We start from the raw sequence: 24,221 nt of genomic DNA on the forward strand, positions 1-24,221 counted from the left end.
TAGGTGGGGTGCCAGGCGATGTGAGTCATTGGACCGAAATGTCCTGTTCTGTAACTCCAAGTAAAATTAATAAATATGTCACCATACACTACTTTGAGATTCATTTTCTTGCAGTTATTTACAGGAAAATGAAGAAAATAATAGAATTATCAAAACTATATATAAACAAAGACTGATATTTTTGATAAATTTCTACAATACCACTTAGTTTAGTATTTTCTGCAAACTTACTATGCCTTATACATTCTCATCCAAATTACAGACAAATAATGAACAAAAAGTATTCCAGCACTGATCCACGTGGCGCACCACTAGTCACAGGCCTCTAGGCCGAAAATCAACCTTCCACCATCACCCTCTGCTCATTACTATTGAGATGATTACGAATCTGGTTTGGTAGCTGGATCCCATGCTATCTAACCTTCCCATGCAGAACCTTATCAAAGGTCTTGCTGACATCCATATAGTATCCACCAGCCGGCTCTCATCTGTCCTTTCGGTTAACTCTTCAGAAAACTAACAAGTTTGTCAGATGTGATCTCTCTCCACTCACAAAACCATCCTGACCATCCAAATGCCTGGATTGCTCAGAATCCAGTCCAGTAACTTACCCATCACCGATGTCACCCTCACCAGCTTGGAGTCTAGGGAGAGGTTGGGCAGGTTTGGACTTTCTACCTTGGAATGTAGGAAGTGGTGTGGTGACCTTATAGAGGTGTGTAAAATCATAAGGGGTGTAGATTGGTGGGGGGAGGGGTGAGTACAGGGCTGGACGTCCTGCTCACGTAAGGAAAGTGAAGCATCTCCCATAGCCTCTCCTTTCCAGGTGTAGTGATCGCCGCAGGACCACTGTTTGGTTTGCCATGCAGGAGGGCACTCAATATGGCCTCTCCTACACTACCATACCCATTGCAACACCTTCACATGGTGGCCCTGTTCTTACTCAATTTGCTGTGTCATGGTGTGACTGAATGTCCAGTGATATAACTGGGCAGGCAGGCTGCACTCATCAGCCTTGGTTGGCAACCATTCGAGGAGAAGGACAACTCTGATTCCAAACCTGGGTAGGTGGGACTCGTTAGCCTTGCCAGGCAGTCTGTCTATGAGAAGGAAAACTCCGATACTCAACCTAGAGCCTTGTGATCACCGCAGTCATTGCAGCTCACTGTGCCTTTCTGGAAATGTCCCCTGGCATAAAGAGTGGAATCGGTCCGCACGCACCAATCCTCACTATAAACCTAGGTAGTGCAGGCAGGAAGTTGCCCCCTACAGTCACCAACAATCGTGCCGTCGCTCCTGAAGACTGTTCTTCCCTCCTGATCTTCCCAAGCGAAGAACCAGCCATCATCATCATCATCATAGATAGAACACACACACTTTCTTCCATAGAAAAATAAAACAAAAACTAAGGGGCATAAGTTTGAGATGAGAGGGGAAGAATTTAAAAGGGACCTGAGGGGCAACTTCTTAATGCAGAAGGTAGTGAGCGTATGGAATGAGCTGTCATAGAAAGTGGTCAAAGCAGATATGAATGGGACAAGTTCAGAAGACACCTTCAACAACATGGATGAGTTGGGCTGAAAGGCCCACAATGCTATATAGCTCTAGGACACAAATAGGATTAAAGAATCTTCTGATTAAGTAATCAATCATACAGCTAGTAAGTATCAATTACAGTGGATTCTGGTTAATTGGTCCATTGGTTTATCAGGGCAGCCATTTATTTGAGGTAACTCTTGAACAAAAACTAATCAAGAAAATAGCTGGGATTCTGTTCATTTATTTGGGACACTATGGTGCTTAATCGGGACAGAAGACTGTTGCTGAACAGTTTCTAACTAGTACCAGTCATTAGACACTTCTCCATGCTTAGAGTGAGCAGTTTTTAAATAGCAACACTTGCGTGTGTTTGTGTTCAAATAGCATTTATTTTTGACACTAACAGTTGGTGAGAAATAAGCAGTAAGACAATTCAGAACCATTTTGCTCGGTGCAGTTTCAAGCATTCAGGCTTGGAGATGCAGAAATGGCTGTGCGTGAAAATGAAAGAATTTCACTACTTCAGCAAGTTAGGAACCATGAAGAATTTGAAGGTATCAGCAATCATCTTGAATGTTACAATGAAAATGAAGATTCGGAGGTTGCAATCATCGAAAACATTGTATGAAGGCAGTCCATTATCTGCACTAGGTGTCTTTGCTGATTTTGTTCATTTACAGTCAATCAAAAGAACACAGCAGTGTACACTGGATGAAATCTTCCATCAACAACTATTAGGAACCAATGCATAGATTTATAGTATCATAGCAGAATTGGTAGTGTTTCAATTTGTTCTGTATTTCATTTAAATACATTATTTGTTACTCAGTGAAGGGGTAATTTGTCTTTTTTTATATCTTTTTAAGTAATTCCATGGAACTTTGGCTTATTTGGGAGCCACTTACTTGGGCCAAAATGTACTGGTCCCAATGCGTCCCAATTTACTGGAAACCTCACTATCTCCATCTCCATTCCATACTTTTGTATTTATAATGTTACAAAAGGGCTGAACAGTTCAAGCAAACATTCAGTTATCTAATTACATTTGTCCTAATGGCCTCAGTTTCACCATTGCTTTTTGAAAAAGTAGGATTGTTTCCAATTAAAATATTGAGATCAAAAACAGGGAGTTAATACTACATTAACAATTACAATACAAATGACCCCTCTTTATGAAACTAATTATCTAAAATAACATAATTCAAGTAAATTTTACATTGAAAGTGAGTATTTACTAATAATTATAGTGATCTGGAGAGAAAGTCTGAAGGTTTAATTTTAACACTAAGATTTTATATTGCTTTGGCAAAAGAACCCAGTAAGACAGGATTTTGTGAAGTAACAGCATTACAATTTTAACTTCCGCATGTTTACTGATTGCAGTTTTTGATTGCTGCCCATTTGAAGATTGAGTATGCAGAGTGTTATTAGGACTTGGCTCCAAAGGGGAGCAAATCTAATTGGCGTTTTGGCAGCATTGTATTTGGTTCCGCCCCTCATTTTTGTCAGTTACTAATATTAGAAAAAAATTACATGCTGATAAAGAGATCTCCGATTGCTACAATTACATGTTTTAATCCCATTTAGGTTTCAGACATCTGAAGTGAGAAGGGAATATGAATGTGTGTGATTATTACTTATTAGGCTAAAATTGGCTCATTTAAATGCATATGAAATAAGCTTAACATTGGTAAAAACATATCTACATAAAACTAACATTGCACTTGTTCAAGTACTAGAGAATTCAGCTGTAAAAGTCATTCCAAGATTTATTAAAAATGAGAAATTATTTGAGTAAGGGTACATTTTGTTTTACATTTTGTGATTACACTGCCAAGGAAGGTGGAATTGATGTTGGAAGTTCCATTCTATCAGTCTCTCTTGTGTCTCTAAAACATTAGAATTTTAAAAATAATTCCAGCTTGAATTTAGCCAAATCAAGTGTTTTAGTTCCACCAGGATTTTAAAATACCACGTGGGTCTTTGATAGTGAAATTTTACTACATATCTAGCAATGTCTCATAGTAGTTGTAGTTTGGGAAATTTTATATCAGAAAAGACAGATGGTCCTATAAATAATGAGTCAGTTTGTGCTCATGTGGGTTAGCATGGTGATCTAGTAATTAGTGCAGTGGGTTTATAGTGCCGGTGATCACTGATGGGGGTTCCATTCACACCACTGTCGGTAAGGAGTTTGTACACTTTTCCTGTGACTGTGTGAGTTTTCTCTGGGTGTTCTGGTTTCCTCCCACATTCTAAAGACATACAGTTATGGTTAATAGGTTGTGGGTATGCTATGTTGATACTGGAAGCATGGTGACACTTGTGGCAGCACAATCCTTGCTGATTTGATTTGACGTAAACAACACATTTTAACATATATTTCAATGTACATGTGAAAAATAAAGCTGATCTTAAAAAAAAATCTAGCTAGCATTGCTACCCATACCTGCAGTTACTTGAAATGGATGCTGAAGACCTGTCAAGGGTGGCCCTCAGGACCCCAAATTCTTGGGAATTCCTGGCAATGTGCTCACAAATGTTGCAATGCAGGGCCCCTGCCTTAAGCAGCAAGGTCCTGTGAAGTACAATATCATCACAAATGGGTATCACACCATAGAAAAGTTGTGACTAGTCGCCACATTATAGGAAAGATGTGTTCTGGATTGAGGGCAGAGGAGATTCACCAGGATCTTGCCTGGATTTTGAACTTTGAACAACCAGCCTCAAACTTTCAAGGACTCTTCATCTCATGTTCTCAATATTTATTGCTTATTTATTTATTATTATTATTATTTCTTTCTTTTTTTGTATTTGCACATCTTGTCTTTTGCACACTGGTTGAACCCAGTAGCTGGTGGGGTCCTTCACTGATTCTATTATGGATTTATTGAGTATGCTCGCAAGAAAATAAATCTCAGGGTTGTATATGGTGACATTTATGTACTCCGATTTTTTTTTGAACCTCGAACTTTGAACTTGGATTGGTGGACATTAATTATAGAGAAACATCGGGTAGGCTAGGCTCATTTCGCTTGGAGTGAAAGAGGCTGACAGGTGATTAAAAGATGCACTGATAGGGTGGATAATCAAACACTGTTCCTCATGGTAGGGATAATCATGGCATAGATTCAACTTGAGAAGTTGGAAATCTAAAGGGATGGGTTTCTAGAGAGAGTCATTGATATCTGGAACATGCTGCCAGAGGTGGTGGATTCAGATTTAATTACTATGCCTAAGAGGCATTTAGAAAGACAGTTAAACAGGCAAGGCATAGAAGGATATGGTAGTAATGTGGGCAATGGGATTAAATGTAGATAGGGAAGAAAGCTGGTATGGATACGGTGGGTCAAACAGCCCATTTTTCTGCTCAATGACTTTATGACTGACAACCTACAGGAGATAATTCCTAATGTCAATTTAAACTAAAGGTTATTTAGAAGCCCATTTTTGTCAATAAGTTAGATTCTTAACCTACAGTTGATAGATTCTTCATTAGTCAGGGCGTGAAGGGAATTGGGGAGAAGGCAGGAGGACGGTGCTGAGAGGGAAATGGATCAGCCATGATCAAATGGTGGAGCAGACTTAAATGGCCTAATTCTGCTCCCATATTTTATGGTCTTATGGTATTAATATTTTCACGTTTACTTTTCCCATCTGCTAGTTTCATTGTATTGTTAACTTTTAAAATAAATAACCTAATCCTCAAGAGAAGTAATACATCAGGCAGAATTACATAAATAAATTCACTACAATTACACACCATCATTCCCAAGGCTGGTGAGCATGTATGTGTTTTAGCTAAATTAACAAACTTTATTAGATTAATTGCAAACCTCCAATACCTGCAATAAACTGAAAGTCTTTTTTTTTTATTCTCTTTTTTATTCTTTAGTAATGAATTCAGTCAGATGATAGCTGAGGAATACCTGCAATTATTTGACTTCAGGGAGATGGGCCTCGATCAGGCACTAAGGTAGGGTGGGTCTTGGATATCTTACAAGATCCTCTGGGGTCGTCTATCGTGTCTGGTGTTCCTGATGCGGCCTCCAGTACATTCGGGGACTGCTTCATCAAGTGCCTCCATCCATCCGCCACAAGCGAGACTTCCTGATCACCAAACATCTTAATTCTGACTCCCATTCCAATGCAGATGTGTCGGTCCATGGACCCCTGTTGTGTCAAGATGAAGCCACCCTCAGGTTGGGGGTACCTTATATTCCACCTAGGTACCCTCCAACCTGATGGCATGAATATCGACTTCTTCCAGTACACAAATTCCACCCCCCTTCCTCTATTCCCCACTCATACCTTTCACCTCTTCTCATCTGCCCATCACTTCTCCCGGGTCCTCTCCTCCTTCCCTTTCCCATATGGTCCATCTCCTCTCTTGTCAGATTCCTTCTTCTCCAGCTATTGACCTTTCACCTATCACCTTCTAGCTAACCTCTTTCCCCTCCCCCCACACAGCTTTTAATTCTGCATCTTCCCCCTTCCTTCTCAGTCCTGAAGAAGGGTCTCGGCCTGAAATGTCAACTGTTTATTCATTTTATGGATGCTGCCTGAACTGCTGAGTTCCTCCAGCATCTTGTGTGTTTTGCTTCTCCCAAATTGGATTCGCTGAAATTTTATGTTGTACGTGAAAGGATTTTTGAAAATGTTAATAAGCTTTTAATGTCAATTATTTTTAATCACGATGTTGTCTACAGAAAATTCCTAATGGCATTTGCTTTGACTGGAGAGACTCAGGAACGGGAGCGAGTTTTACAACACTTCTCGAACCAATACCAGCACTGTAATCCGGACATTATTCATAGCAAAGGTATCAGAGACTCGGTGGGACAGCCTCACTGTACAGCAGTGTTCACAACATGGTTTCCACATGCTTGCAGACCGATATAACATGGCTGCCTGACTAGTAACATTTCCAGTACTTTTTGCCACCTTATTTTCATCTGATTAAAAACAAGCAGGCTAGTGTACCCAGCTTTTTATCTGTGAATTGACAGAAATGGCAGTCAATCTGTCAAAGAGAAACTAAGAGTAAAATTGGCATTTAACCATGATGGTAATCAGGCCCAATTTATGGAGCTAACCCAAATTTGGGAAAATATCTCCCAATATTAACTGAACGATGAATCACCTATACGTAACGCTTTTGAAGATGAGATTTGACTGAGTACATGATGGAAAACAATCGCCATCTCCAAGTTCACTCAGCACTAAAAGATCATTGTTCCAATTACTTCCTTTCTATCTTTATGCATTGTAAATGTGAAAAAGCAAAACCAAAAAAATTATTCGGTTGTCAATTGGTGTTCATGCTTCCTACCATGTCACGTTTGAACATGGAATTAAACAGAACAATGACAGTAAAAAAAAGAGCTTGTCTGATTTTATTTCTTGTTTTCTTTTGTAGATGCCGTTCACACCATAACCTGTGCACTTATGCTTTTAAATTCAGATCTTCATGGCAAAGTAAGTTTCCCAGCAATCAGGCTGCAGATATATGTATACATATGCATGTATGTGTGTGTATATATATATATATATATATTTGCAATGTGTGTTTATTATTTTTATTGACTTTTTGAGATACAGCACAGAATACTCACCTTTAGTCCTTCAAGCTACACCGCCCAGCAATCCCCCTGATTTAACCCTCACCTAATCACGGGCCAAGTGGCAATAACCAATTAACCTGCCAACCGGTACGTCTTTGGAGGAAAGTGAGAGGAATTTGGAGCATCCAGAGGAAGCCCACGCAGTGACAGAGAAAAGAAAAGGGGGGGGGAATAAATAAATAAGTGATGGGGTAAGAAGGGGAGGGGGCATTAAAGGAAGTTAGAGAAATCAGTGTTCATGCCATCAGGTCAGAGGCTACCCAGACGGAATATAAGGTGTTGTTCCTCCAACCTGAGTATGGCCTCATCTTGAACAACACCTTATATTCCGTCTGGGTAGCCTCCAACCTGATGGCATGAACACTGATTTCTCTAACTTCCATTAATGCCCCTCCTCCCCTTCTTACCCCATCCCTGATTTATTTATTATTTCCCCCCCCCCCCTTTTTTAAATTTTCTCTCTGTTGCTCCAGGTTTCAGCATCTGCTGCCTCTTTTGTCTCCATTTAGAAATGAAGATCTACAGAATAGAGGATTGGGGGTTGGGGGCGGCATGGTAACATAGTAGTTAGTGTAACACTACTACAGCACCAGTGACGGATTCAACTCTGACGCTGTTTGTAAGGAATTTATATATTCTCCCTGTTACTCTTAGACAAGCACATGGGAAAAAGAAAAATGGAGAGCTATGTGGGAGGGAAGGGTTAGATTGATCTTACAGTAAATTAAAAGTACTATGTTCTATATTTCCTCACTGTTGGTATCTTTTGTTCTTTAGAATCTTGGCAAAAGTATGTCCAGTCAAGATTTCATAACTAACTTGGAAGGGATGAATGATGGGAAGGATTTTCCAAAAGATTTTCTTAAGGTAATGATTTAGATTACTTTTTTCTTCCTGACCTGCTGAGTTCCTCCAGCAGTTTGCTGCTTGCTCCAGATTCCAGCAACTAGTCTCCTGTGTTGTAAACTGCTTGCTCACTGGCTGTCTCTGCTGAACTTCCAAATAATCTCCTGTTTCTGGTTTCCAGGGTCTGTACCATTCAATAAAAAGCAAGAAGCTCGAATGGGCTGTGTAAGTACCTAACAAAAAGCCCCAGAAACTGGAGCTATTTATTTCATAAAGCAAGTTATCTTGTCCAATTGGATACATGGAGAAAGTCAAAAGAGGGACATCATGTCTATACAGAAACTGTTGAAAGAAATTAGGTTTATACAGCCACTGATGAAGATGATCACAGTGGACAGTCACTCCACTGGCAAAAGACATCAGATCACTACAGAAGTGATCCATACAGGAGCTAGCAAGGAACCTCAGTTTCATAGAGAACGTAGTGATGGGTATCAGGTCCATGTACCTGTAGAGCCCAGATTGGAACGTCAGATCTCCACTCAGCTCAGTAAGGAACGTCAGGTGTAGATGGTGCCAGACATCAGATTTATGCAGAACTCAGGCATGAGTCTTTAGCCTACAGCGAATCTCATAAGAGAAATCAAGTTGATATAAAAGGTGTTCAAGCCTTAATCCAGTGAAAGCCATAAGGAGATTAGGAGAGGATATCAGGTTTATACAGAACCAATCTAGATAGGGACAGGCGGATTAGTACAATCCAGCAAATACTGTAATTATGCATTTAATTAATGCATGATTGAATGCGGTAACAAATTACTTCCATTTTTGCACGTCCATAAGTAGACTTTGTCCTTAAATTGGAAAATACATAAGAATCACTCAATATGGTAACTGTACCTCACAGTATGGTAAAGAATGGCACCAAAGCACATAAGATTGATAAGAAAGAACAATTTCTAAAAGTGGAGAGGGGGGAACTAATGGTGCTGTACATAGTAATGAATGGTAAATCAAACTTTTGAATTTAATGTAGGGGTGTCTATAATCTGGCATTCTTAATCTGGGGATGTCCTGTAATATATTCTCAGAGCAATTGATTATGATGATCCTGATGGATCAAGAAGTAACAGATTGCATTAGCTATTATTAAAATATTCACCATACAGAACCAGATCAGATTAAAATCCATCTTCTTTTTCATTAATTGTTCAAGAGATGAAGAAGAGCTGCAGAAATCCATCATGCCAATGTCAGAAGATACTATCAGTATAACAGGTGCGGCAGACAAAAGCAGCCCCTTCCTGGAAGTCCCACAAGATCACAAAGCTCCAACCTACAAGCAAGGATTTCTCAGCCGCAAGTTCCACGCGGACACTGATGGCAAAAAAAGTTAGTGATTTTTCCCTATCACTGTTCTATTTGGAAGAATCCCAGCACTGTCCACTACTATAGAAAGAGAAACAGCGAGGGAGAAGTAAGGAAGGACCTTGAGTTAATGTTGTAACTATAGTGCACTGAAGTGATAGTCCATATGTTCTGCTCATGTCCGAAGGTTAGAATTGAACCCACCACCTCAGTCAATGTGTAACACTTCATGGCTGTGAGAAAAGGAGATGGAAACAACAGAGATCTCAAGCTTGGTGGAGGTTAAGAAAGGGGATTAATTTGCACAAACATTCTACATAATGGAGGAAATTGTACGCAGCTGTCAGAAACCAAAATGAGACAAGGGTCAGAGAGTAAGAACAATAATTTTGCTATAGTTAGCACCAAGGTACAGTGAATTTGTCTTAGTGTAGATGAGGTATAACATACTATTGAGTTGGGTTAAATAATAAATAATTCAGCTAGGGGGTGCTGAATCTTTGGAACTCATTGTCATAGGTAGTTGTGGAGTCTAAGTCATTGGGTATATTTAAATTAGGGATTGATAGGTTCTTGATTAGTAAGGGCATCAAATGTTACGGGGTGAAGGCAGGAGAATGGAGTTGAGAGGGTTAATAAATCACCCGTGATGGAATGGCAGCGCATACTCAAAAGGCTAAATGGCCTAATTCAACTCCTATGCCTTATGGGTAAGCTGCTTTCAAAGACCAAAATGGGACAAGAGGCAGAGAGGTAACAGTTATAAACATGTTGCTATAAATAGCACCAAAGTACAGTGTAGTTTACATAGTATAGGTGAGGTATAATGTACTATTGGGTTGGATCAAATTACGATAGAAATTTAAACATCACATGATAGATTTACCTCATGCAAGAATGCCACCTCTATTCCTATATAATTATCTTCCCCAGGTCTTCTGCAGAAACATTTGTTATCAGCAACAATTTGAAAGCTGCTTCTCCCAATTTGAAAACTGTCACTGCAGATGGCCAAACAAATTCACCTCCGAGGCCTCAAAGCTGCTGCCAAGGCAACGAGCACATAGCAATGGCTTACAAGTTACAGCGGAAGGATGTGGGTTCACCGGTGGTTGTATGCACAGTGATAGCTTGTTCTGCTCAGGGAGAGTGCAGTCAGAAAATAATTCCTTGCACGAACTTAGAGACGAATGTGACGCAGCACTGTATGAGAGAGGTTGTAAAACTTTTAAGGGTGCAAGCCAAAATGTTTAAGGAGGACATGAGGGGGAACTTCTTCACTCAGAAGGTGGTGAGAGTGTGGGACGAGTTGAAAGTGGAAGTGGTGCATGCGAGTTCGATTTCAATATTTAAGAGAAGTTCAGATGGATGGATGAGGATGGGGAGTGTGAGGATGGGGAGGAGTATGAAGCGCTATGGTCCGGGTGTGGGTTGATGCACCAGGCAGAATAGCAGTTTGGTGTGGACTAGATGGGCCAAAGGGCCTGTCTGTGTGCTCTATGACTCTATTTATAAGATGATGATCTGGAGAAAGTGTTAAATGTACTTTAATTGATATACATTTAGAATTACTTGTAGGAATTAAAAGAAAGGAGTGGAATCTGTAAAAGTAATCAAATTATGCCACTAACTTATGACTTTAACTTTTAAATTCAGATGATTTCATTAAATAGAAGCACAGAAATCTCTCAGCCCTTTAAATTTGCTCCATCTTCCCATTTGACTAGGGGTCAGTATTGGGACCACTACTCTTCACATTGTCAATGATTCAGATAATGGAATTGATGGCTTTGTGGCAAAGTTTGTGGATGATACAAAGGTAGGTGGAGGGGTAGGTAGTGCTGAGGAATCAATGCGATTGCAGCGGGACTTAGACAAATTGGAAGAATGGGCAATAAAGTAGCAGATAGAAAGCAGCTTTGGGAAATGTATGATAATGCATTTTGGTAAAAGGAACAATAGTGCAGAATATTATCTAAGTGGGGAGAAGATTCAAACATCAGTGATGCAAAGGGACTTAGGAGTCTTCATGCAAGACTCCCAGAAGGTTAATTTACAGGTTGAGTCTGTGGTAAAGAAGGCAAATGCAACGTTGCCATTTATTTCAAGGGGAATAGAATATAAAAGCAAATAGATGATGCTGAGGTTTTATAAGACACTGGTCAGGCTACACTTGGAGTATTGTCAACAGTTTTGGGCCCCATATCTCAGAAAAGATCTGTTGTCATTGGAGAAAGTCCAGAGGAGGTTCATAAGGATGATTCTGGGAATGAAGGGGTTAGCATATGAGGAGTATTTGCGAGCTTTGGGTCTATATTTACTAGAATTTAGAAGAATGCAGGTGGATCTCATTGAAACCTACTAAATGTTGAAAGGGCTAAATAAGGTGGCTGTGGAGAGGGTATTTCTTATGGTAAGGCTATCCAGAACTAGATGGCACAGCCTTAAAATTAAGGGGTGGCCTTTTAGAACAGATGTAAGGAGGAATTTTGTTAACCAGGAAGTGGTGAATCTGTGGAATGCTCTGCCACAGACTGAAGTGAAGGCCAAGTCCATGGGTATATTTAATGCAGAAGTTGATAGTTTCCTGATTGGTCAGGGCACCAAAGAATATGGTGAGAAGGAAGGTGTATGGGGTTGAGGGGAACTAGGATCAGCTATGCTAGAATGGCAGAGCTGACTTGACGGGCTGAATGGCTTAATTCTAATCCTATGTCTTATGGTCTTATGATACATCTACTTCACAGATCTTTGCCAACATCCTTTAGTGTTCCATTATTCTCCAATTGTTTCAACTTCAATCGCCATGATAAACAATGAGTTGAAATCTGTCATACAACGCTGTCATTTCTGGGGTAGCTCAACACTTATAGAAAAGGGTTACGTTGTGATCTATCAGTCAATGAGAAGACATGCCATTCAGAAATAGGAACTGCAGCATCACCTTCTAGGTGGAGAGGCTTTTGAGTTCCTGATATCCCAAGAGCAACGCCATCTGGAGTTTAGCCATCTGGCACTTATGGTCAGTAATGGCAGCAAGATCAAGGGGGAGGTTCTAGACAGAGACTGATATAACCAAGACCTCAGCGATGGAGCTGGTGGCAGATGATGACACATCACAACGGCCGTGAAGGCAGAGGAAGGCTGCAGCAATGAAGGGACCTCAGTTATCCTGCAATCCACCTTGTTCTTATCACTTGGATTACTTGTAACAGTGTCCAGCATAGTAAATGCCTCCAGAATCCAGGGCAATCCTATCGGACATAGGAAACCCCGGGCAATCATCGGTGACTTGGGATATCTAATACATATTGCATATTTGCATAAAACGTGCCTGATCTTATCCAAAAAAATAGCATTTTTCACTGCATTGGTTCATCTGAAAATTTGCTTGGGGATCTCCATGTACAATAATGTGAGAACATGTAAGGGTCATTGGGCAGGTATAGTGGCATCAAACAAAATGTCATCAAACAAAATGTCATCTACAGAATTCTTCCTTGCAGGTGAGATCCACAAGCAGCATAAGACCTATCAAAGTCAAGCAGATTATGACTGGTTGGGTGAATGCTCTGTACATCAATGTTACTTCCAAGGATCTTCACCTTACATGTGCCTGTGCAGGAGAATCTGAGATGTCCATCTCATGAGATGGCACTATGGAGTAGTGGTTGGCGTAATGGTACTGCAGCACCCGTGATCACCCATCAGGGGTCAATTTAATCTCTGCCATTGTCTGTAATGTTCTCTGTGTGGCCACGTGGGATTCCTCCCACGTTCCAGATATGGGTCAGTGAGTTCTGGGCATGCTATGTTGGCGCCAGAAGTGCGGCAGGCATTTGCTGGCAACCAAGCACACCAACGACATTTCACTGTGTTTCAATGCACATGTGACAAATAAAGCTAATCCTTTATCCATTAACTTCCAGACTGCATCTCCCCAAATCACACCTCTTGTGGTTTTCTCCTGTCACTCCCACTTCTGCCTCACCCATCCTCAGGACATCACAATGTCCTCAAGCTTTCAATCACCCTTCCTCAGAGGCCAACTGAATTCTTTCATTCATGCCACCATAGCCGAGGTAGCAGAGGGAGGATATCTCTGTGCTCAACACTAAGCCTCAGCTCTCATTTGTGAAAGAATTGTGAAACCACAGGATCTATATAAAACTGTGTGAGCTCTGATTCCAGATTCAGATTCAGATTTCATGTTCATTATTTATCGTATGTATGTAAAAACATACAGTGAAATATAAACGTACATCATTTGCGTCAACAACTAACACAACCTAAGGACATGCTGGAGGTTGTCACACACTCCAGTGCTGACATAGCATGCCCACAGTACTCGGCAGGACAATACCAAACACAACAGACAGCTAAAGAGAAGCACAGTTTTAACATAGAAACATAGAACATAGAAAGCCTACAGCACAATACAGGCCCTTCGGCTCACAAAGCTGTGCCGAACATGTCCTTACCTTAGAAATTACCTAGGGTTACCCACAGCCCTCTGTTTTTCTAAGCTTCATGTACCTATCCAGGAGTCTCTTAAAAGACCCTGTTGAATCCGCCATCACCACCGTCACCGGCAGCCCATTCCATGCACTCACCACTCTCTGAGTAAAAAACGTACCCCTGGCATCTCCTCTGTACCTACTTCCAAGCACCTTAAAACTGTGCCCTCTTGTGCTAGTCATTTCATCCCTGGGAAAAAGCCTCTGACTATCCACATGATCAATGCCTCTCATCATCTTGTACACCTCTATCAGGTCACCTCTCATCCTCCTTTGCTCCAAGGAGGAAAGGCCAAGTTCACTCAACCTATTCTCATAAAGCATGCCCGCCCAATCAAGGCAACATCCTTATAAATCTCCTCTGCATCCTTTCTATGGTTTCCACATCCTTCCTGTAGTGAGGCGACCAGAACTGAGCACAGTACTCCAAGTGGGGTCTGACCAGGGTCCTATACAGCTGCAACATTACCTCTTGGCTCCTAAACTCAAACTCACGATCGATGAAGGCCTCAATTTCATGTTCTCTATTTCAGTAAATTTGGCCTCAGTGATGCAGCCTATTTCTAATTCTTGCTTTCCTGTGATCCACAGCACCCTGGGGAAAGAGAAGCTGGAAAACCTTTTATGCTGTACTAAAGGGAACAATCATCTACCTGCTGAAGGTAATCTCTCGAATCTGGCCTTGAACAGCTCTCAAACTGCTTTTCAGCCTGTGGCATTGATATTTCTGTTATTAATATTCTAAGTTCAATTCATAAACTCAAGATGTCCCACAGATGCTGGAAATCCAGAGCAACACATACAAAATGCTGGAGGAACTCAGCAGGTCTGGCAGCGTCTATAGAAATGAATAAACAGTTGAAATTTCGAGCCAAGACTCTTCATCGGTACACACACTCAGAGACCTGTACACCTGGCCCTTAATGTAAATATCTAATCAGCCAATCATGTGGCAGCAACTCAATGCACAAAAGCATGCAGACATGGTCAAGAGGCTCAGTTGTTGTTCAGACCAGGCATGAGAATGGGGAAGAAGTGTGATCTAAATGACTTTGATTGTGAAATGATTGTTGAGTGTCTCAGAAACCACTGATCTGCTGGGAATTTCAAGGAAAACAGCCTTTAGTGTTTACAGAGAATGGTGCAAAAAACAAAACAAAAAAATCCAGTGAGCAGCAGTTCTGTGCTTTGTTAATAAGAGAGGTCAGAGGAGAATGGCCAAACAGGTTCAAGCTGACAGAATGGGGATAATATCTCAAATAACCATCAGTGGTGTGCAGAAGAGCATCTCTGAATACATAACACATCAAGTAATGAAGTGGATTGGCTACAGTACCAAAATACCATAAACATGCACCCAGTGGCCACTTTATTACGTATAGGAGGCATCTAATAAAGTTGCCGCTGAGTCTAAGTTCAATTCACCACTTACTCATAACTCATTTCTTCTCAGAGTTTCATCTATGGAATTCTTCATCTTCTCTCACCACATTCTCATGGTAAACAAATTCCAAAAGGAGGAGTAAAACTGCATTCAAAATGTGATGGTTTGGAAAAGAGAAGTCTCTTTTATTCTGTTGAAAAAACATGAAACACAGAATTCAGTTGCAAGTTGTTAACATTTCCAAATTGTTAGATATGAATTATACCAAGCACATCCAAGTTTTCAGATTTAGTACCAGATCACTTCTGAGGTGACCTGGCCAGTTCTGATTTACAAACCTCCTACGGGAAGAGAAACCAGCCTCGGGTCAAATGACAGAGCAGAATTGATTGGCCAAATGGCCTAATTTTACCCCTGTGTCTTTAAAGTCATGGTAAAAACAACAAAATGGGAACACTGTCCCTCTATGCAAGCTTTTCTTTCTACGAATCTACAAGGATATTAATCATTCCCTGACATACACTATTATGTCAATGGGGCTTTGATCAGATTTTAACTGAGGCCTAATTTCAACTTGGCAGACTCAGAAAGGCTACAGATGCTGATGGTCTCAACCCAAAACATCAACTGTTCATTTTCCTCTATAGACTGATCCACCGTGTTCCTCCAGCATTTTGTGTGATGCTACAATGTGGCAGGGGTAGGTTTGCATCTGCTTTTAAGCCAATGGGTGCCATTTTAGCAATTCTAAGACCTTTAATGGACGTAGGGAATGAGAACATTGAAATATGTGGCCAGTCATGAGCCCGATCAAACTGAACGTGTTCATCTCTAGTGGTCAAAGTTGGACATTTCCTGTTTTTGCTGCCCTATGTGAAATAAGGAGCCTTCAGTACTGGAGCATTCTGTTAGCACCACCTAGTGTCCTTTCATTGAGCTACAGATAAAGAGTGAAGAAAAATTTAGGAATATATTGGAACTCAGAAGCTTTTCAACAAATTTGAAGCCCAGGAATGGAAAAGCCTACAGAAAGTGTCAATGTAGCTCAGTCCATCACGAGCAAAGTCCTCCCCACCACTGAGCACATTCTCATGGAGCACTGCCACAAGAAAGCAACATCCCTCATCAAGAACCTCAGCCACCCAGCTCACGCCCTCGTCACGCTACTACCATCGGGCAGGGGGTACAAGTGTTTTAGGTCCCACACCACTAGGTTCAGGAACAATTATTACCCTACAACCGTCAACCTTCAGAACCAGCGTGGATAACTTCACTCACCTCATTCTGAACTGATTTCACAACCTACAGACTCACTGTCGAGGACTCGACAACTCATGTTCTTAGTATTATTTATTTTTGATTTGCACAATTTGTTTTCTTTTGCACTTGCTTGTTTGTCAGTCTTTGTTTTTTATTTCTTTATTTTACTGTGAGTGCCTGCAAGAAAATGAATCTCAAGGTAGTATTTGATCACATATACATATATTGATAATTATTTACTTTGACATTAATTTTGATTGTACTAAACTTCACACAGTGTTGGATCATTGAGAGGTGCTGACAGACCTCTACCCTTCCATCATTATTTTTAACTTAACAGTAAGTTCAATATATTTTAATATCATATTTCAGAAATGAAGCTGAATCAGTAGTAATATGTGTGGATCTTTTAAACTGAACCAGAAGACAGTCAGGAGATACATACTATAGATCTTATACATGTCTTTCCCATGTTACTAACACAAATTTGTAGTCCACTTAAACTAATTTACTGTGAACATTGCAAAATAGTAAAACAAAATAGTACTGTTTTGAACCATATTTTCTCCAACAGTTTTAATATACCTCCTTTTTATAAGGGAATTTAAGCACTAAATAATTCTAAAATACTGAAACACAAATTTAAAGGCATGGTCAATGGGATAATAATAAAGTTCAAAGTAAACTTATTATCAAAGTACGTATATGTTACCACTTACTACCTTGGGATTCATTTTCTTGCAAGCATTTAAAGTAAAAAAGAAATACCATAGAATTTTACAAAACAAATCTATAGATGAATAGACAAAGACTGACAAACAACCAATATGCAAAAGAAGATAAACTGTGCAAATAGAGGTATTACTGGAAGCATGAGTTATAAAATGTCCTTGAAAGTGAGTCTAGGTCATAGAATCAGTCAGAGTAGGGGTGACTGAAGTTATTGGTTCAGGAATCTGATGGTTGTAGGGTAATAACTGTTCTTAAACCTGGTTCTGTGAGACCTATGGCTTCTGCACCTCCTACCCAATAGTAGCAGTGAGAAGAGAGCATGGCCTGGATGGTGGGGGTCCTTAATGATGGATGCTGCTTTCTTGTGGCAGTACTCCATTTAAATGTGTTCAATGGTGGGGTGGGCTTTGCCTGTGATAAAGTAGTCTGTATACACCAATCTATCAACCTTTCCATTCCTGGGTTTCAAACTTATTAAAAAGCTCCTAAGTTACAGTTTATTACTGTAGCTTTCTCAAGGACACTATGTGGAGCTAACAGAATGTTCCAGTACTGAAGGCTATGTACTTCACATAGGGCAGATCCTTCTCAGTCTGAAACTTCGACTCTTTGCTCCTCTCCATAGATGTTGCCTGATCTACTGAGTTCCTCCAGCAATCTGCATGTGCTAACAGGGGTTCCCAACCCTTTTTGGGCCCCTAGTTGTGAATCCCTGCTCTAGAGTAACAATAAATCTCACTGATCCGGTGGGGCAAACAGGGATCAGGTAGGATCTGACCACTCTGAAAGTATGTTGAGGAATGCCAGCTAACTCTAGAAAAGCTGTGAAATTAAACCAGTAAAGGAGATTCTGGGTTTAAAAGCTAATCCTTAAAACTCCATCACACTCACATTGCAATACTTCTTTGTCATTAAGTGTGAGTTGATAGAATCTAAAGTTGCATCTATCTTGGTTCTGCTGTCAAGGTGTTCTCATCTACTCTCAGTTCTAGTAACATCATGAAATGCATTATTACATTCCTCTTGCCAGGATGAGTACAGGCCTGATAAGCAGTCATCAGAGGAGGCGATCAGCATTCACCACTCACTGGCGATCAAAGCTGCTGAATATAACAAGCGCCCTCATGTTTTCCGTCTGCAGACAGCTGACTGGCGAATCTTCCTGTTCCAGGCTCAGTAAGTATCATATAAGTTTTGCTGTGACAAAAATGCTGAGTGAGTCCCAGTACCTTCGACACTGCTCTCCCAGAGCACCCTAATGTCCTCTTAGTTATTACTAATTATTGTGGAAATAAACTCCGATAAGTCTAAATATCCAAAGTGAGTTCAAATGTGCAGCTTAATAGTTGAATAATTTTGGTTTCTATGCTTAAATATTAGCTTTATTTGTTACATATTACATCAAAATATCGAAACATACAGTGAAATGAAAAAGAATCTAATGCTTTCCCAGCGTATATGATGAAATGTATACAGTGAAATGTGTTGTTTTCCTCAACGGCCAACACGGTCTGAATATGTGCTGGGGGGCAACATATTCACACTTCCAGCACCAACATAGCATACCCACAATTAACTAATCTTTACTAACCCTTTAAAGTGGTTCAAAGTTCAAAGTAAATTTATTATCAAAGTATATATATGTATTTACACGTACGTTATGTTGGGTGGCACGGTAGCATAATGGTTAGCACAACGCTTTACAGTACAGGCGACCCGGGTTCAATTCCCGCCACTGCCTGTTTGTACATTTTCCCTGTGACAACGTGGGTTTCCTCCAGGTGCTCTGGTTTCCTCCCACAGTCCAAGGACTTACTGGTTAATTGGTCATTGAAAATTATCCTGTGATTAGGCGATGATTAAATTGAGGGATTGCTGAGTGACACAACTCGAAGGGCCAGAAGGGGCTATTCCACGCTGTATCGCAATAAAAATAAATTTAAAAGATACAACCCTGAGATTCATTTTCTTGTGGACATACACAATAAATTAAGTCAATGATTGCACCCAACAGATGGATAGATGTGCAAAAGACAATAAACTGTGCAAATACAAAAGATAGATAAAATGATAGATATATAGATAAATAACTAAGTAAATAAGCAAGCAATAAATGTTGAGAATATGAGATGAAGAATCTTTGAAAGTGGGTCCATAAGTTGTGGGAACAGTTCAATGATGGGGTGAGTGAAGTTATCCCCTCTGATTCAAGAGCCTGATGGCTAAAGGGTAATAACAGCTCCTGAACCCAGTGGTAGCATTACATACAGGTTAGTTTGTTAATTGGTCGCATGGGTGGTACGGGCTCAGTTACCGTACTGTATCTCTAAAACAAAGTGGGAGTAAATTGGAGCATCTGGAGGAAACCCACAGAGTCACAGGGAGAACGTACAAACTCCTTATAAACAGTGGCGGGAATTGAACAACTCTCTGGCACTGTAAAGCGTTACACTAGTTACTATGCTGCCGTACCCCCCCCCCTTTTATGAATCCTTATGACCAAGAAGGAGATCATTTTGACCCATCGAGTGACACTGTTCCACAACTTATTTTGTCCTGTAACCTATTCTCTCCACGTTCCCTTCATCTACTCCCAGATTGTCAGAATCAGGTTTATTATCACCGGCATGTGTCGTGAAATTTGTAGCAGTACAGTGCCCTACATAAGATGTACTGTAATTAGGTTTCCACCCACATTCCAACCAGTTGGTAGGTTAATCGGTTACATGGGTGTAACTGGGCAGCACAGACGCATTGGGCCAGAACAGCCTTTTACTGTGCTGTATCTCTAATTTTAAAAAAAATAAAACATTATAAGCATCTTCTGGACAAATACGTGGTGTTGCACTTTTGTAAGTCAAATGCAAACTGAAAGAATACAGTAAATTGCTAGATCCTTAGGAGCATTGATGTACACAGGATTCATGGGGTAAAATCCATAGTTCCCCGGAACTGGCAACACAAATGGATATAGCGTACTGTACAGTTGCCTTTATTTGTCAGGATATTAAGTATATAAGTTGGCAAAATATGTTGCATCTAGGTAAAACTTTTGTAGTACAGGTAGTCCCCGAGTTATGAACGTCTGACTTACGGACAACTCGTACTTTCGAACCGAGGAAGGAGAACGCCGTCCGCCATTTTAAGTCATTGCCATTGACACTGTGTTGAGTGTTTAACTTTGTATTTGGCTTAAATTCTTCTTAGTAAGATTCACTCTGACCTCGCCCCCCCCCCCCCCCCGTTCCGGTCGGCTGGTGGCGCAGTGAGAGCGTCGGGCTCGAGTTCGATCCAGTGACAGACCGCTCCCGTGACTCCCGTACCATCCGTGCCGGGTTGATGTCAAGCTTGAAACTCGACCTCGTAAAAAAAAACACTGCCACCTCCATTTTAAATTCCCACGTGGAATATTTTTGTAGGATCAAATACCCAAATCCAGCACAGCCCCCACTTGTCCCATTTAGCCTGTCTCAGTGCGGTGGAGTTTAGGAACCAGGGAATTCAGTGCCGTGGTCATTAGGACCCAGCGGAGCTCGGGACCCACCGCCCGCAGTGTTTCTGTTCCATTGATGGGAAGCGATCGTGATTGAAAATAAAGTGGAAATAATAAAGCGTTTGGAAAGAGGTGAAATGCCATCGGTCATTGGAAAAGCGTTAGGCTACAGTCGGTCAATGATCGGAACAATTTTAAAGGATAAAGTGAGAATAATGGAGCATGTGAAAGGCCCTGCCCCGATGAAAGCTACAATTATTACTAAGCAATGCAGTGGTTTAATTATTGGAATACATACGTTTCTTAAGTGTTTTATATGCATAGAAAGGTAAAATATATACTATATACTAAGACAAACATTTGACTAACTGATGCTAAATAATACCAGATGTACTTGTTCCGACTTACGTACAAACCCGACTTAAAGACGGACTCAGGAACGGAACTCGTACATAACCCGGGGACTGCCTGTATTGTGTGTAGCTCAGGTTTATGGTTACCAGCGACCCGGGTTCAATTCCTGCTGCTGCCCGGAAGGAGTTTGTATGTTCTCCCCGTGCCTGTGTGGTTTTCCTCCCACACTCCAAAGATGTACTGGTTGGCAGATTAATTGGTCATAGTAGATTGTCCTGTGATTAGGCTAGCATTGCTGGGCAGCGCAGTTCGAAACTATCTCAATAAATAAATTGTAGGAGGGATGTGGAAGGTTTAAGAGAGGCACACCAGGATGTTCATGGATTAGAGAGTATTAGCTATAAGGAGAGGTTAGACAAACTTGGATTGCTTTCTCTAGAGTATAGGAGAAGGAGGGGTTATAAATGTTTAAAATTATGGGAAGCATAGATTGGGTAGAGAGTAAGAGTCTTTTCCCTGGGTGGAAATGTCAGATACAGAAGGCCATGGATTTAAGGTGAGAGGGGAAAAGTTTAAGGATATTTGCACTGAAGTATTTCATATAAGGAGTGATGGGTGTCTGGAACATACTGCCAATGGAAGTGGTGGAATCAGGTATGATCGAAGCATTTAATTGTCATTTGGGTATGTGTAGACCCAAAGGATTGACTTAAATTAGCGTCAAGGACAACATAGATATTGTGGGCCGAAAGGCCTCTTCATTTGATGTACTGTTCTGTTCATTCAAACTAGTAAATTCCTCGGTTAGTCATGATGAATCAGTTTTCAGAAGCAGTTTTATTTCTCAGTGAAATTAATAATCACTAAGAATTAATGAGTATTTCTTTAAATATTTATCACTGTTTATAAACCACCAAAACTATTGATTTTATTTTCCAATTAACCTTAGCTATCTATCCTCATAACTATGAAACTTGGCTTTTCACAACTATAAATGTTAAAGTGTAGTTTTAGGCATGGGTGTGTTAACTCTTAAGTTCAAGGTAAAATTCTATCTTACTGTGAGCATTTACTGTGAAATTATTCATTAATCACATTTTATTACAAAATATCTGAAATAAAAACTTCACTGGTTGATTCAAACACATTTTAGGAGATGATCCTGAATGCTTTCTATAAAATTAGTAATTCCATCACCCAGAGTTTACAGCAGGAGTTAGTGCCTGGTAAGAGAAGAATTATGGAAACTATGAGTATTGATTTCCAGAGATGATATCAACGAGCGTTTCCCATCTCTGGAAAACACAAGCCAGGGTGTTGTTCATTATGAACTCTATCATAATGCATAAGCACAATATTTCAAAATATGCTTGCAGCAAATTGTGGACCTTCTGAGTAAGTCATACCACCAGTTTTACAGTTTCCTTCAGGCCTGAAATTTACCTTGAAAGTGATTATATTTCAATTACTCAAAGTACTTCAATAATGACACTGCCTTTCTGTCATCCCCAATAGAAGTGCCGAACAGATGTATTCCTGGATAACCCGCATCAATCTCGTGGCCGCTATGTTTTCCTCACCGCCATTCCCAGCAGCTATTGGATCAAAGAGGAAGTTCAGTCGTCCAATTTATCCAGCCACTGCCTCTAAACAGTCAGAGGTACAGTCCTATGTGCATTGATATAATTTAGTGTTAGAATATTATTACTACCAAAGTATTTCTTTCCTAAGAAAATAACAAAATATCAAAAGCCTAATAGTTCTCTGAGATCTTGTAAAAGCTGGTGGTGAGGTGGAGATATGTCTCTACCAAAGGAGGTGTACAGCGCTCTTTCCCTCTGCTAGCCTGCAGGTCACCCTTGGGCAAGGTGATAAGTGTACTTAGCTCAAAGAGAGACCAATCAGGATATATTCTCATTCTCTCTCTCTCTCTCTCTCTCTCTCTCTCTCTCTCTCCCTCTCCCTCTCCCTCTCCCTCTCCCTCTCCCTCTCCCTCTCCCTCTCCCTCTCCCTCTCCCTCTCCCTCTCCCTCTCCCTCTCCCTCTCCCTCTCCCTCTCTCTCCCTCCCCCTCTCTCCCTCTCCCTCCCTCTCTCTCCCTCCCTCCCCCCCTCTTTCTCTCTCTCTTCTCTCCTCCCCCCGCTCGCTTGCTCTCAAAAACATCGATTTCCGGGGTATTGTATATAATTTGCGAGTGTCAGGGAGCCACTATCAATATGTGGGAGACTCCCGGAACTTCCGGGAGAGGTTGGATGTCTGTGGTATAAGTGCAGGTTGATGAGACAAGGCAGAGTAACAGTTTGGCATGGACTAGATGGGCCAAAGGGCCTGATTCTGTTCTGTAATGCTCTATGATTATGACTAAATAGTCTGTGTTATCAGGTACAACAGCAATGATTAAGAGGATTTTAAATGGGCAGGGGAGGGAGGGATACAGACCAGGCACAGGCAAATGACATCAGTTGAAATTGGCATCATTGTTAGCACAGATATCGTGGGTTGAGGGGCCTGTTATTGTGCTGTACTGTTCTGTGTAATCATATCACCAGCCTATGTCATGAAATTTGTTTAATTAAATAAATAGTTCAATTAAATAAGTAGTGCAAAAAAAGGAATAAAGAAATAAAAAAGTAGTGAGGTAGTGTTCATGAGTACAATGTCCATTCAGAAATCGGATGGCAGAGGGGAAGAAGCTGTTCCTGAATCATTGAGTGTGTGCCTTCAGGTTCCTGTACCTCCTTCCTGATGGTAGCAATGAGAAGAGGGCACGTCCTGGATGATGGGGGCTCTTAGTGATAGATGTTGCCTTTTTGAGGCATTGCTCCTTTGAAGATATAGAAAGGCTAATTTCTAAGACAGAGAGGTAAAGGCAAGTCAAACTGCACTGCACTTCCTCTGTGCCTGCTACTGTATCTTCTGCATTTTGTTTATTTGTCCTTTTGTACTGCCTCAATGTACTTATGTATGGTATGATCTGTCTAGATGGCCTGCAAACTGTTTCTTGGTACATGTGACAATAATCTTGTAATAACCAAAGGGACTTACAGTCACTGAGTTGAATAAGGATGCGTATTTTAGATTGGCTACAAATAGCAGGGGAGCATGA

The 24,221-nt window shown here is 40.7% G+C and overlaps 1 protein-coding gene and 1 long non-coding RNA gene across 3 annotated transcripts in view; one reads left to right on the plus strand and one right to left on the minus strand.

Annotated features, from left to right (window-relative positions):
- LOC140735400 (uncharacterized) overlaps nucleotides 1-15,442 on the minus strand; it is a 33,305-nt gene extending 17,863 nt beyond the window's left edge. The window contains exon 1 of the long non-coding RNA XR_012100745.1: nucleotides 15,327-15,442. This is a non-coding gene — a long non-coding RNA (uncharacterized lncRNA). The remainder of the gene's footprint in view (nucleotides 1-15,326) is intronic.
- Nucleotides 1-24,221, plus strand: part of LOC140735392 (PH and SEC7 domain-containing protein 3-like) — a 78,636-nt gene that overhangs the window by 43,395 nt on the left and 11,020 nt on the right. For both annotated transcript variants that reach the window (XM_073060397.1, XM_073060404.1), the window contains 9 exons: nucleotides 5,435-5,515; nucleotides 6,249-6,361; nucleotides 6,959-7,017; nucleotides 7,941-8,030; nucleotides 8,191-8,234; nucleotides 9,226-9,401; nucleotides 14,486-14,556; nucleotides 18,301-18,446; nucleotides 22,633-22,777. In XM_073060397.1, the coding sequence (XP_072916498.1) occupies nucleotides 5,435-5,515; nucleotides 6,249-6,361; nucleotides 6,959-7,017; nucleotides 7,941-8,030; nucleotides 8,191-8,234; nucleotides 9,226-9,401; nucleotides 14,486-14,556; nucleotides 18,301-18,446; nucleotides 22,633-22,777 (925 nt within the window). The remainder of the gene's footprint in view (nucleotides 1-5,434; nucleotides 5,516-6,248; nucleotides 6,362-6,958; nucleotides 7,018-7,940; nucleotides 8,031-8,190; nucleotides 8,235-9,225; nucleotides 9,402-14,485; nucleotides 14,557-18,300; nucleotides 18,447-22,632; nucleotides 22,778-24,221) is intronic.

Source organism: Hemitrygon akajei, chromosome 1 (assembly GCF_048418815.1).
Source record: "Hemitrygon akajei chromosome 1, sHemAka1.3, whole genome shotgun sequence".
Classification (NCBI taxonomy): Eukaryota; Metazoa; Chordata; class Chondrichthyes; order Myliobatiformes; family Dasyatidae; genus Hemitrygon; species Hemitrygon akajei.